The 14,782-nt window shown below is 43.2% G+C and overlaps 1 protein-coding gene across 1 annotated transcript in view; it reads right to left on the bottom strand.

Moving 5' to 3' along the window:
- Window positions 1–14,782, bottom strand: part of SECISBP2L (SECIS binding protein 2 like) — a gene marked incomplete at both ends in the record, with an annotated part of 54,186 nt that overhangs the window by 16,830 nt on the left and 22,574 nt on the right. Inside the window, 5 exons of the mRNA XM_080707020.1 lie at window positions 347–516; window positions 4,930–5,071; window positions 5,211–5,378; window positions 6,328–6,408; window positions 8,078–8,212. Coding sequence (XP_080563146.1) covers window positions 347–516; window positions 4,930–5,071; window positions 5,211–5,378; window positions 6,328–6,408; window positions 8,078–8,212 — 696 coding nt within the window. The remainder of the gene's footprint in view (window positions 1–346; window positions 517–4,929; window positions 5,072–5,210; window positions 5,379–6,327; window positions 6,409–8,077; window positions 8,213–14,782) is intronic.

Below are 14,782 nucleotides of genomic sequence, written 5' to 3'. Positions count from 1 at the left end.
AAAATACAAATCTACGAATACCTCACAATAATCTGTGGGCTGAAGCACAACTAATTCTGCAAAACAGATTTTTTTTTTTTTTGGGTGGTACCAGGGATGGAGCCCAGGGGCCTTCTACCTCTGGGCTACACTCCCAGACCTATTTTATATTTTATTTGGAAACAGGGTCTCACTAGGTTGCTGAGAGCCTCACTAAGTAGCTGAGGCTGGCTCTGAACCCACGCGATCCTCCGGTCTCAGCCTCCCAAGCGCGGGGATTACAAGCGTGCGCCACCACGCCCAGCTTGCAAAACAGATTTATTCTTATTTATCTTGTAAAAAAAAAAAATCCCCAAATTTGTATTACCTTTTTAAGTGCTGTGGGTCGTTTTAGTTTTGCAATTTCCTTCTCTTTTCCTCTTTTTGCTTTAGAAGAAGTAACATCCAAAGAATTAAAGGATGTCAAGCAGGTCTGACTTTTGGTTAAAGGTTTTCTATTAGTAGAGTCTTTAGTGTGAAAAGAAGCTGCAGTCACCACTAAAAGCAAACAAGAATATTGGTTTTAATACTTTCTAAATTTCCAATGGGAAATATACAAAAACAAGAACATCCTCTTCCTGTGGAAAAATGGACATCATTAGTAGTAGAAGCCATACATTGTTATTTAGGCCCCTCAGATATACCTCCAACATTTTAGCTTCCACAAGATTAAAAAAAAAAAAAAAAATTAAGGCAACGCAATTCGCCAGCTCAGGTCCAGAGGAGAAGAAATCTGTTATTAGTTCTACTTACTGCAGCAGCCCTCAAGCAGGGCAGTTCCTTGAAACTGGTCTTCCATCAGAACCAGTCTACCTCTGACTTTTCCAAACTGGACCTGCCTCCTTCCTACTAAATCTGCTACTCGTGCTTACATGAGGTACGTAGGCACAGCTTAATCTTGCAGTGAGAACACTGATCCCTCTCCCCACTGATGCTCGCGCAGTACCATTTAGCAGCGCCTTGATGCTCTGTGGGTACTGTCCTCTGGTGGCTAAGCCAATCTTTAACAGTTCTAAATTTCAGGAATGAGAATCTCGCTCTCAGTCTAGCAGCCTTCCTGCCTCTTCCGAGAAGGTGCTATCCAACATAAATATATAAACCAAGCCAGGCGTGCTGCTGCTCGCCTGGAATCCCAGAATGTGGGAGGCTGAAACAGGAGGATTACAGGTTGAGGCCAGCCTCAGCAGCTTAGCGAAACTGCCTCAAATTTAAAAGGGGGAGGGGGGGCTGAAAGTGCAGCACAAAGGTAGAATACCAAGTTCAATCCCCAGTACTCCCCCCAAAAAAATTCCAAATTAAAAAACCTACAAAGCACTTGAAAGAAAGCAGCAGACCCTGACTCTGCCCAGGTGCACCAAGCACCTCTGCCCCGACTCCCATCCCAGTCGCTCTGGGTCTGGCTCCACGCCTTCCCCTGGCATTCGTAAAGTGTCCCCTCACCTTGGTTCTTTTCCCTGACCCTTCACAACAAGCTCAACTCTCCTGAGGGCCAGTCCTTTCCCTGACTGGCCCTTCCTTCCCTGTTACACTTCTCAACAGCCCCCTCACCACCACTCCCAGGCCTGAGCGTGGCCTCTCTCCCCCACTCTCTTGAAACTTACTGTGAAGATCACACACAGCCTTGCAACGCAAAACACAATTCTCTGAGCCTTCGCTCTAGTTTGTTTCTGCACTGACACCAAGGACTATACCCTTTTCCTCAAAATTCTTTCTTTGGCCAGGCATAGCGGTGTACACCTGTAATCCTGTACTTGGAAGGCAGAGGCAGAAGAATTGCAGGTTCAAGGACAGCCTCAGCAAGCAGTGAGACTCACATCAACCTAACGACACCGTTTCCAAATAAGAAATAAAACTGGGCTGGGGGTGTAGCTTGAAGGTAGAATGCTTCTGGGCTCAATCCTCAGAAACACACACACACACACACACACACACACACACACACACACACACACACTCTCTCTCTCTCTCTCTCTCTCTCTCTCTCTCTCTCTCTGGCTTCTCTGTCATTAAATCCTCTATATTTTTGCTTTTCTCCAAATCTACTTTTCTGATTCTTTTTCCTTTTGTCCTTGAAGTCTGAGCATTCCAAAGACTTTAGACCTGAGCATCTTTTTCCTAATCTCACTTTTATCCAACAATCTTACTTCTGCAGCTTTAAAAATCCAATTGGAAACTTGCTGACCTCTAACCTAAACAACACATTCATAACGACATGTTGAACGGGAGCCACAGGATCTGCACCGCTAGCATCTCAAATACAAGGCCACCGCCTGTCTTCCCGATAAAATCCTTCTCCCATGATCTCACCCTGCGTGGCATCGTCGGAACCCTTTTACCACACTCCACGCCAGGGTACTGAGTCACCTTGGACCTGTCCGCATCCTATCATTAAAAACGCTACCAGTTCCTTAGGTCCTTCCCGTCACCATCACAGCCTCCTGCCTTTCTGAAGTTCTTTGCCATCAACACTTTCCAATTTAAACAGTGATGACTGGTTAGAGCAAAGGCTCCCACATCTCCCTGGCCTACCACCCTCTTTCAGAAAAGAAGTCACTGAGCACCCCACTCCTGGGGAGCTACCTCACGTGAATAAACAAAGGGGCAACATGTCTGTATTTCATCCTAGCACTCCCCTCAGAGGAGGAGTGCGGGGCCCACTTTGTTGGACCCATAGAGGTTAAACTCATTTGCGTTTGTGCACGCGCAAATAATCCTGAAGCAGTACTATAACCACCCCCAGGTTTCGCCGTTTGATTTTGTGGTACTGAGGACTGAACCCAAGGGCCTTAGCCCCTGAGCGACAGACCCAGGCCAATCTCATTTTTTAGGGCCTCACTGAGGTTGGTCTCAAATCTGCCATTCTCCTGTCTCAGCCTCTCGTGTGCTGGATGACGGGGGTTGTACCACCACGTCCGGTACTGCCCTGTTTTAACGTAAGGAAACTGAAGCCCAGGAAGCTAAGCAACGTCCCAAAGAATCACATGGTCAAGCCCCGACAGCTCGACTGCAGAGCCCCCAACACCGCCAACTCCGGACTCCATTCCTTGCAGTTCTCTGCTCCAGGGGACAGCCAGAGCAGCTTATTAGCACTCCCCCCATCACAGAGCGCACATCAATGGGATTTTACTAAGAGTTACTCAAAGCAAAGGTTTACACTGGCCTGAGGACTAGCTATGGGTCCTAACACTGCACAACTATCTTTACACCATGTTACTGTCTTTTTGCCTTTTGCTCAAGCTATAGGCCCTTCACATGGGAACAGAACAAACTAGTTCTGCTCATGGCATGAGAGCTTCCTTACAGTCCTTACCCTTCCCTAGGTCCTATCCCACCCTCTAAAACAAGGACTATAGAAAGGAAATGAAGAAACATTAAAACTGCCAAGAGCCGAACCTGACAGTTTGTTAAAACAGAAATCACCGTTAGTAGAAGGTCACATCACTCTCTCATATGCACACACAGAATCTTCTAAGACATACACACAAAACTTGCTTGCCATTTAATACTGAAGCACGCCAAATTTCTGTGATTATTATTTTAACGTTTGAAGGAAGAAAAAATGTGGTTGGTTAAAATGCACACCAACTGACATTTAGGCAGAGGTCTGAAGGACCTGAGGGGACAGACAACTCTGATGTCCAGGGAGCAGCACTCCTGGAGCAGGAGGAGCACCCCAGAGACAGCTGCTGGGAGCTGCGGGGTGTGGGGACGGCAGTGTGGCCACGGCCAAGTGTCAGGAGAGCGTGACGGAAGCCAAGAGGGAACGGGCAGCGAAGGTGTGGCCACAGTCAGGACTCTGGCTCTCCTCCAGGTCGGCTGTCCACCAGTCATGGGTTCTTCCCCTAGGCTCCCCTAGAGGAAGAAGCCTGGAGACTTCCTTTGACTGCAATACTTAAGCACATTTCTATTACAAGCAGACAGACAGACAGGTGGGGTAGACAGAGAAAAGCATCAGGCCAAGGAGAGGACGACAGGACCGAGCGCTGCCCCTGGACACCCAGGCCTCAACAGGTTCGCTCTGGTCTTCCTTCTCTGGGCTGCCAGCTCCCCAGCCAACAGCCCATGCCTTGCCGGCATCTAGTGAGCAGAGAATGCTTTCTTTTGTTTCAGCTTTGCCCAGGCCCCACCTTCTAAGTTTTAAGGTTTGCAAGGTTCTTCGTGCTGGCCTTCATCTTCTCTTCGTTGCCATGCCGACCCAGCAGGCCTGGGTCAGAAGACGCCCAAAGCGCAGGCTGGCAAGGGTAGGAAGCAGCCTGTTTTGCCTTTTAAATGCTTCCTCTGCTTCAGGACAAGGGATAGGATGAAATTATGTACCTATTTCTGGGTCAAAGAGCTATTTGAGGGTTCTCAGCCATGGAGTGATAAAATCTGGCTTGTCTTAAAAAGATCACTCCTGAGCCGGGGGTGGTGGGCACGCTTGTAATCCCAGCATTCGGGAGGCTGAGACAGGAGGATGGCAGTTCATGGACAGCCTCAGCCACTTAGTAAGACCCTTGGCAACTTGGTGAGACCCTGTTTCAAAATAAAGAATAAAAAATAGGGCTGGGGGTGTAGGTCAGAGGTAGGATGTCCCTGGGCTTACTCCCCAGAACTGCAAAATAAATAAATAAGCAAATAAATAAATAAATCACTCCTTTTAAGATAAACCGAGGGTTCTGTCCTGTCACCCAGGAAGGCATCACTGTACTGTCCAGCGGCCTCTTGACCACGACCCTCTGCTCCCTCTCCTGCACCCTCAGACAGGAGCACTGAAAGACTTGATGCAGAAGAGAAGGCATGAAGGTGGTTTCAAGACGTGTGTCTGAGTCGACTTACAACATGCATACCTATACACACATGGACGGAGGTGGACAACGACCAAGACACAGTGCCAAAGCCCAGCAGTACACCGCTCGGAGCCGGCGCCGTTACCTGCGTAGGACAGAGGCCTGGTGTTGGTGATCTGCCGCGCCTTCATCGCTTGCTGTTGTCTCTCCAGGGCAGCCAGCATGTCCCCCAAGTCCAGCTGCACAGGCGCCTTATTCTTCTTCCCAGCTGCTTTGGACAGAGCTTCCTGCAAGATGCGTATGAAAGCGTTTATCTTCTGACAGAGCACAGCGGCACGACAAGTGACGGGTGATTATGCGGGTCCCTCCTACCCACCACGCCTAGCAAATAAACCGGCACAGCTCTTCATAAAACTGATGATATACCTGCAATTTTTTTTGCTCCATACTTATTTCTGAATATTCTTGGGCTGTGGCAAGGGCTGCTGCCAAAGCTTTTTTCTTCTGACTTTTTGCACGTTTAGGAACTGAAGTGGTAATGGGAATTGGAGTCTGAACTATATTGATTGGTGAGTTTTCAGGTAGATCATCCAACTACAGTAACCAGAGAAAAGAATTGTTGTTAGAGATCTCGTAAAATCCAAGTATGTCAATCCAGAATGAGAGCTGTTAGACTGGTACAGCTGGACGAGATCCTTCCAAGGACTCGAGGTCGTAAAGAACACGAGATGGTGGGATCAATGAAACAGCTTAACGTAATGGGCAATGATTACTGGATTCTTGACTGAAAGAAAGTTAAATGCCTCCAAAGTAAAATTTTGCAACAGTTGGAGAAATTTCTAAATAGACTGCATGTTATGTGTTCCATTATTTAATAAATGGGGTTATTTTTGTCTAGTAATGAACTGCGGATCTCATAAGAATGAGTCAGCCGGGCCTATGATCCTGTTACTTGGGAGGCTGAAACAGGAGGACTGCATGTTCAGAGACAGCCTTAGCAACTCAGTGAGGCTACATTAAAAAGAAACACTAAGCAGGGTGTGTTAGTGCGCGCCTGTAATCACAGTACTTGGGAGGCTGAGACAAGGAGTGTAGGTTTGCGGACAGCCTCAGCAAGCAGTGAGACTCATCAACCTAATAAGATACTGTTTCAAGATAAAAATAAAAAAGGGCTGGGAGGGGTGTAGTTTGGAGGCAGAATGCCCCTGAGCTCAATCCCGATAACACACACACATTATACATTAAAGGCAAGCACTAAACATTTTCTGTATACCAGGTTGTCCCGTGTGTCTTTATTTTCACTCTGGTCCTGGGGGTTTCGTCCAGCGCGGCTCTGCACTGAGGCACACCCAGCCCACTGATGCTATTCTGAGACCCGGTCACAGTTTGGCAGACCGGCCTCAAACCTGAGATCCTCTGTCTTAGCCTCCCAAGTGCTGGGAATGCAGGTGTGCATTTGAATTTACCCTTAATACTCCTTTTCATAGAACCGCAATTCAAAGGATGTCCTATTTTGCTTGTCATTTTAAAAAGAACCACTTACTACTTTTGAAGGAAGTTTTTGTTGAAGATTCTCATCCTTCGCATCTCCACTCTCATGTCGTTCTTGAATTCCACCTTCATCCTAAAACCATTTCACATTTGAAATAAAAATCTTCAGGGCAAATTCTAAGAAAAACTTGTTATAATGCTTAAGAGTAATGAAAATGGGGAAATAAGTTTTTGTATTCTAATGCTGAGCAACTGAATCAGTCTTAAAAAATGAAATGTCACTCTGCACACGCTAATACCCAGCCAATTTAACTATGAGGATGGGCACCTCCCCACACGCCCACCCTTTAGACTCCTGCGCCTACTTTTCCCATTTCATTACTAGTCCGACTCTAAGATGGGTAGGTAACTGAAAAAACTTACACTGAATTTTATCACATTCAGATAATTGGAAAAGGATTTGAAGCAGTTTAATATAAACTTTAATATATTCGCTGTCCCACACTAGTAAATATAACTGTAAATTTTAAAGTTAAAAAATGTTTTCAATTCAGATTCATTTCTTAACCAAAATCCTCCTTTACCCTGAAAACTATGACAACTGTGTGTGTGTGGGGGGGGGGGGATACTGGGGATTGAATCCAGGGGAATTCTACCTCTGAGCTACACTCCCAACCCTATTTGATTTTTATTTTTTAAACAGGGTCTTGCTAGGTTGATGAGTGTGTCACTACTTGGCTTAGTCGGTCCTCGAACCTGCAATCCTCCTGCCCCAGCCTCCCAAATACTGGAATTACAGAGTGCACCATCATGCCTGGCTATATCTACTATCTTTAACTACATATATGTATGGAACAAATCATACAACTAAATGCGTATTTTAATATTGCTGTACATGTACTATATTAGAACTATTTTTGATAGAATAACTGACATGTACTCTCAAGCCCTTTGGGGAAATTACTAAGCTTATATAACATCTCTACCCGCTCACCTTAAGAATTCGAGTTTAATCTCCATCTATTTATCTATTCTATAGACTCTGTGATCCAGACAAAATGAGTTACACAAATGCATTGCAGGGATACACAACCAAACTGCTTATTCCCTGGAATCCATTCCAAAGGTCAGTCCTATTCCCGGGGCTACTTCCAACGTCAGCCACACTCACCACGTTGTTCGTGTGTATACACTATATTCTCCTACTGCACAGCACCCCAAGGACAGCCTGCCTATTCACCCCGAGTCCCACTCACAGCACCTTCCCACACGGGCAATGGGCTGCCAAGAAGAGCTGGCTACATCAATAAACAGTAGAAACCGTGCAACTGGGATAGAAACTACCTGCCTATTAGAGAAAGTAAAATAGTCAGATGTGCTTTTTTCTTCTCCTCCAAGACTCACTAACTTGAATACGCAGCACAAATTAACTGGATTGAACTATTTAAATCTGAAAAACTTTACAAATGGACTTTATAAAACACTTGACAAAACAACAGTAAAAATTAAGGAAAAAGGTTTCATACTAGATGAATTCCACATGCTATCAAATTCTACCTTTACATATTACCTCAAAATAAACACATGAAAAAATTATAATAATAAACTCTAATAAAGTGTCAGACTCTATATATAAATAAGGCAGATAACAGTCAATAATTCTGAGTAATGAGTAATTTACAATCTAGTAGTAGAGTCACACGCTGAGACATAAAAGTATTTATAATATTTACATTTTAACAAATTAGTTCCTTAATGAGAAAATTTCTCTAACAGTTTACAAATAGTTTGAAAGCAAATACCTCAAAATATAAAGACTCAGAATTTGGGTCACTTCTATGGGGTTGACTAGGGATTAAGTGCTTATTATCTTGTCTCTTTTGCAGATTCTGTCTTCTTTCTGAGGAAGTACTGTGTCCTCGGCATCTGAGTCCAACCTTAAGTAAAGCCCAAAAAAGGAAATCTTATTATTTTTAAGATACTATTTTCTTGAAGTACAACAAAACTGTACAATGCAATGAACTGTCACCAAGTACATACATTATTTCAAAAAGCTAAAAATTTCAGAAAACTAAGGTAATTTTATAAGGGAAATATAAAAATGTGACAATTAGTGTACATCATTTTTCCTACATCAACATTTCTATAAACTTTAATCATAAAGCCCCAAAACTGAAAACAAGCCATATGTCTTTCCGTGGGCAGGTAAAATAACTGTGGTACGTCCAGACAGTGGTCAGCAGGCAGCCAGAAAAGTATGAACCACAGGTAACCCAGGCCTGGATGAACTGCCAGAGAACTGGAGGACTGTACAGATACATTCCTGAAACAAAATAGACAGCAAGAGCACGCCAGCTGGTCCTGGGCCACAAGGCTGGGAGAGGGGCACTAGAGCTCTTGTGTGAAGGGCCCGCTCCTTCATGACTGCTCGCACGGTACTACCCAGGCCACGGTACTGTGCTATCGTGCGCAAGAGGCTGCCAACGCGGAAAATGGCACGCTGCCTTCTCATTTAGGTAGGTCTATATATATATATGTCTTTTTTTTTTGGGGGGGGCAGGTCTGGGGATGGAACCCAGGGGCATTCAACCTCCGAGCTACACCCCCTGCCCAGTATTTATTTTTTATTTTGAAACCGGGTCTCACTAAGTTGCAGGGGGCCTCACTAAGTAGCAAGGCTGTCCGTGAACCACAATAATCTGGTCTCAGCCTCCCGAATGCTGGGATTACAAGTGTGCGCCACCATGCCCGGCTTGAATATGTCTTCTGATACCTGCAATTTGTTTATTTTTCACTGCAGGGAAAGGTGTTTAATAAAAATCTTATTTCCAAAAAAATAGATTTAAAATAATAAAGTAGGTATTCAATCACATAAGCTATTATCCTATGTTAATGACTGTATGCTTGTGTCTCCCAAACTCGGGTTGAAATCCTAACCTCAATGGGATGTGCTTGGAGGTGAAGAGGTGATAAGAGCAGGGTCATCATCAATGGATGAGTGACCTTATAAAAGGGCTCCCAAGGGCTGGAGCTCAGTGGTAAAGTGCTTGCCTAGCATGTGAGCTCTGGATTCAATCCACAGTTCTGGAAAAAATTAAAGACAGATATATAGGTAGATAGATGGATGGATGAATAGATGGCTAGATAGATGGGACCCCAAGGAGCTTCCTCACCCAAGCACTGAAACTGACCTCCAGAACACTGAGAAATAAAGTTCAGTTTATAAGCCACAAAGTCTATGAAACGTTTTATGTGTACAGTTTAACTATACTGAAACATCATGACAATTCTGCAAAATGCTTAGTATGGTAAAAAAAAAAAAGCCTACACATTCTCAGAATCTTAAAACATTGCGGGCGAAGATGGCGACGGAGAAAAGTGGGGCTTACAAGCCCCTGCGAACAACCAATCTCTATTACCACAAAACCAGCGCCTTTCATAGCCAGAAAACACCATCAGCGGAGAACCAAAAATGTAAATACAAGGGACAGAGAAAAAGAGGGCTGGAAAAACGAGACACCAGAAAGAAACCAGACCACAGTGCTGCGGCCGGAGCTGTGGCGCAGAGCGGCGTGGGCGCCATCTTTCCTTGTAGCACCAGGCTCCAGAGAGGAGGGGAACTCAGAACGGAGCACAGAGCCAGAGAGGAGATACGCCGGCCTCACGCCAGAGGACACGGCAACAGTGCCTTACTGCCGGCGCAAACGGCGGGTTCACCGGACAGCACCAGACCAACGCACTCAACAGCCCACCAGGATCCAGAAAGGAGCGGCGGACAGCGAGCCGAGGTGAGCCACTGCGGATCAGCCGGGAGGAATTCGGCAGATTTTTCGGTGCAGGGAGCGTCTAAAGCTCCCAGGGGCCGGGCTCAGCACACCCTGCAGGGACTCAGAATGGAGCTCAAAAACAGAGAAGAAATATGCCAGCCTCACGGCCGAGGGCGTGGCAATGGTGCCATATTGCCACCAGCCGCAGCGGCAGCAAATTCACCGAATCCACTACAGCTCCATCTGCGCACTCAACAACAGTGAGTCAAATTGCAGCCCCTAGAGCAGAAATCCCAGTACAGCACTCCCAGGGACTTAACCCAGTGGGGGAGTGGCGGTGGCAGAGATATCACACCACAGTCACAACTCCCCGCAGGAGAACGCCCAACCTGGCACCAACCATGATCTAAAGCAGCCTCGACTGACTCCCTGGATCTGAGACTTTGCGATACAACCCAGTAAAGGAGTAGTGGGGACTGAGATACCACAGACTCGAGATACAGAGCACCTTAAGTGAAGTCGTAGTGACCCAGAGAAGAACCCAGAGAAGGCACAAACTTCCAAAATCATGGGAAAGAGGAATAACAATGGAGCAATGAATGCCCACAACCCCACAACATCAGAACCTGATAAAACAGAAATTCAGAGATTTCTAGAAGATCAAATCAGGAAAATAACTATATAAATAATAGAGGTCTTTTGAAAAGAATCCAGAGAGAGCCAAAAAGAGATAAATGATGCAATCAATGAAGTAAAGGCCTCAATTCAAAGTACAAACAACCGATTAGGCCACATGGAGAAGAGAATCTCGCTCCCAGAAAATGATCACTCCAAAAATGAACGCATAGTTTCTAATTTAGAAAAAAAATCTGACAGCAGGAATCTGACATTCAAGAAATATGGGCCCATTTTAAGAGAGCTAACCTAAGAATAACTGGAATAGAGGAGAGAAAAGAAGGTGAAACCAAAGGGATCAACAATCTCTTCAAGGAAGTAATAGCAGAAAATTTTCCAAACATAGAGCAAGAGGTCGATACACAGGTCCAGGAAACTTATAGAACCCCCTTTAGACAGGATCGGAGAAGAGGATCCCCATGCCACATAATTGTCAAAATGACCAATGTGGAAGCCAAGCAGAGAATCTTAAAGGCAACAAAAACAAAGGGCCAAGTGACATTCAGAGGCAAACCAATTAGAATCACTCCAGACTTCCCAAACCAAGTCATGAGAGCCAGAAGGGCTTGGAGTAACATATTCCAAACTCTGAAAGAAAACAATTTCCAGCCAAAAATTTCCTACCCAGCAAAACTTTCTATCAAATTAGATGGAAAAATAAGAAGCTTCCATGACAAACAGAAACTGAAGGAATTTATGTCTTCAAAACCAGCGCTAGAGAAAATACTCAAAGAGATGAACTACAAAGAAGAAATAGGTAACACACACCAGAACCAGAGAAACAAGATTTTCCATCCAACAGACAACTAAGATTGGTTATCTTTGGAGATTCATTGTTTATGTTAGTCTTTTACCTATTTCTAAATTGTATTGTTTGCTTTTATTGTTGCTAATTTTTAGGATTTCTAGTTGGAATATTAATATACCTTCAGATATAGCATTTAGAAATATTTTATCCCATTCTATTAGTAACTTTTAACTCTGTTTACATTGTCTTTGGATATACAATATTTTTTTTATTTTTTAGGGAGTTTGTATACCCTTCTGTTGCCTGTGCCATTGAAATCATATCCAAGAAATCACTGCCAATTTCAATGTTGTGAGGTTTTATGACCCAGATTTTCTTCTAAAAGTTTATAGTCTTAAGATTTATATTTAGGTCTTTTATCTATTTTGAGTTAATGTTTGTATATGGTGTTAGGGAAGGGTCCAATTTTATTCTTTTTCATGTAATTATAATTTTTCAACAATATTTAGTTAAAAGATTATTATTTCCTCCACCTAATGTTCGTGGAAACCTTGTCAAAAATAACTTGACAATACATGGAAGAATTTATCTCTAGGCTTTTATTTAACTCCAATGGTTAATATATCTGCCTTTATAACAGTACTACACTGTTTCAATTATTTTAGCTTTATAAGGTTTGAAATCAGAAAATATACATCTTCTAGCTTTGTTCTTTTTCGAGATCATTTTGGGTATCTAGAGTCCATATTTCATATTAGGATAGATTTTTTCTGAAAAATAAATAAATAAATGTATGATAGTTTCACTAAAAAAAAAAAAGGACAAAAGAAAAAAGTATTCTCTGGTAAGAAAGAACGCAAAAAGAAATTATTGAAAAGTCATCAAAAGCTTGGTATCAGACAAATTAAACTGTTCTGTGAGATTATCATTGTTAATTCTGGATAAATTGCTATAATATTAGATGTCAACCACTAAGCCAAGAATGGGCAGGAGGGATGGGGAGGAAACGGGGTGGGGATCGGTTAGGGGCTAACTGGGGGATGTGTGCATGTATGTCTACAAAAGTTTTTTTTTTTTTAATCCCATTATGATGTATAAATACAGTGCACCAATAAAAAAAAATTAAACAAAAAACATTGCAAATCCCTTCTCTTAAATACCCATGGCAACTGATAATAAATTCCTTTCTTAACCAAGACAATTAAAAGATTTGAAAAGTATGATCTTAGTTAGCAATTACCCCAAAATTCTAATATACAGAATGTAAAGCAGACCTAAAGAATAGGTGCTGATCTTAGATTCTGAAATAAAACACACACACATACTTAAAACCACTTAATTTTCCCATGCACATTACCGTAAACCAGAGTTAGTATATATGCATTAAATGGTGTTATAAACACTGTGAAAATTGTCTTTATTTAAGAACAAATGCAACTTAATTTTTACACTTGGAGATAAAAAGGACCCAGAATAAATTGAAAATGCAATGCTATTGCTGGGCACAGACATATTGTCACACACCTGTAATCCCAGTACTTGGGAAGCTAAGACAGGAAAACCACAGGCTCAAGCCAGCACACAGTAACTTTGCAAGACTCTGTTTAAAAATAAAAAGCAAAAGGGCAGGGGTATAGCTTGGAGGTAAAATGCCCCTGGGTTTACCCCCCAGTGCCACCAAAAAGAGAAAAAAAAAAAACCCTTGAGATTCTTTTCATAAGCCACCTACACTAACAGCAACAAAAAGAATACTAGGAACTAACATATAAAGAATATGTAACAACAGTCGGGTGGTGGCGCTTATGATCCTAGCATTTGGGGGCTGAGACAGGAGGAATGGGGTTCACGGCCAGCCTCAGCTACTTAGTGAGGCCCTTTGCAACTCAGTGAGACCCTGTTCCAAAATAAAGAATAAAAATAGATCTGGGGGTGTAGCTTGAAGGTAGAATACCCCTGGGTTCTATCCTAAGTACTGCAAAAAAAAAAAAAAAAAGACAAAAAGAATATTTAACAACTTATTTTAGGGAAAGTTCACAACACTTCGGAAGAACACAAAAGGAAAAGGATAGCCAGGCATGGTGGCGCACGCTTGTAATCCCTGCACTTGGGAGGCTGATGCAGGAGGATCGCACAGGTTCAAAGCCAGCCCCAGCTACTTGTTGAGGCTCTCAGCAACTTAGTGAGACCCTGTTTCCAAATAAAGCATAAAATAGGTCTGGGCGTACAGTCCGGAGGTAGAAAAGCCCTTGGGTTCCACCTCCAATACCACAAAAATAAAAATAAATAAAATAAATAAATAAAATAGGAAAAGGATGACTCAAAAGTGGGAAGATGCTATATGTTTGTATAGAAAAATGTTATCATGAAGGTAGCTGATTCTCCCTAAATTTACAGATCAATTTAAAGACCAATGGAACAAAACAAGAAAAGTTTAGAACAGATTCCAAAACACAAGGGAATTGAGTAACTGAAAGGCGATGTTCTCAAATCTTTGGAAAAGAGATGAGCCTTTGTCACACCACATACACAAACCACTCCAAATGGAATAAAGCCTATTTAATAATGAGATGGGGCCCAGGGCCTTGCACATGCTGGACAAGTGCTCTACTACTGAGCTATGTCTCTAGCCCTTTCAGGTTCTCACTAAGTTGCCCAGATTGGCCTCATACTTGTGATCCTCCTACCTCACCATCATGGGTTGCTGAGATAACAGGTGTGCACCACCACACCTGGAGTAAATAAAGCTTTAAAAAAAAATAAACACACTAGAGAAAAACACAGGCAAATTCCTTTATAGCCTTGAAGATGAGACAAGGCTCTTTCAGTTAGTTTGAAATCCAGAGCCATTAAATAAAAACAAACTAAAAAAGCCAATTTATATATATAAACTTCTAGCTGGGCATGATGGCACACACTTGAAATCTCAGTACTTGGATCACAGGTTCACAGCCAGCCTTAGCTACTTTGTGAGGCCCTCTGCAACTCAGTGGGATGCTGCTTCAAAATAAAGAATAAAAAGTAGAGCTGGCAGCTCGAAAGCAGAATGCTCTTGGGTTTTTATCCCTAGTACCACAAAAAGAAAAAAGAAAAACCTTCTAAGGCTATGTAAACATGTACATGATGTACAGTCACGAACATCAAAGTCAATCACTAAGGCAAACATGAAAAGCAGGAGGGGGAGGGGCTGAGGAGGGAACTGGGTAAGGGCTGAATGAGTGACGTGTACACAGACGTCTCTACCATCTTGCACTTAAGATGTATGACTACGCTGGGTGTGGTGGCGCACGCTTCTAATCCCCGCGCTTGGGAGGCGGAGA

The sequence above is a fragment of the Muscardinus avellanarius genome (genome assembly GCF_963383645.1).
Source record: "Muscardinus avellanarius genome assembly, chromosome: 12".
Classification (NCBI taxonomy): domain Eukaryota; kingdom Metazoa; phylum Chordata; class Mammalia; order Rodentia; family Gliridae; genus Muscardinus; species Muscardinus avellanarius.
Note: the sequence above shows the minus strand (reverse complement) of the source record. Positions and strands in the feature narration are given on the sequence as shown.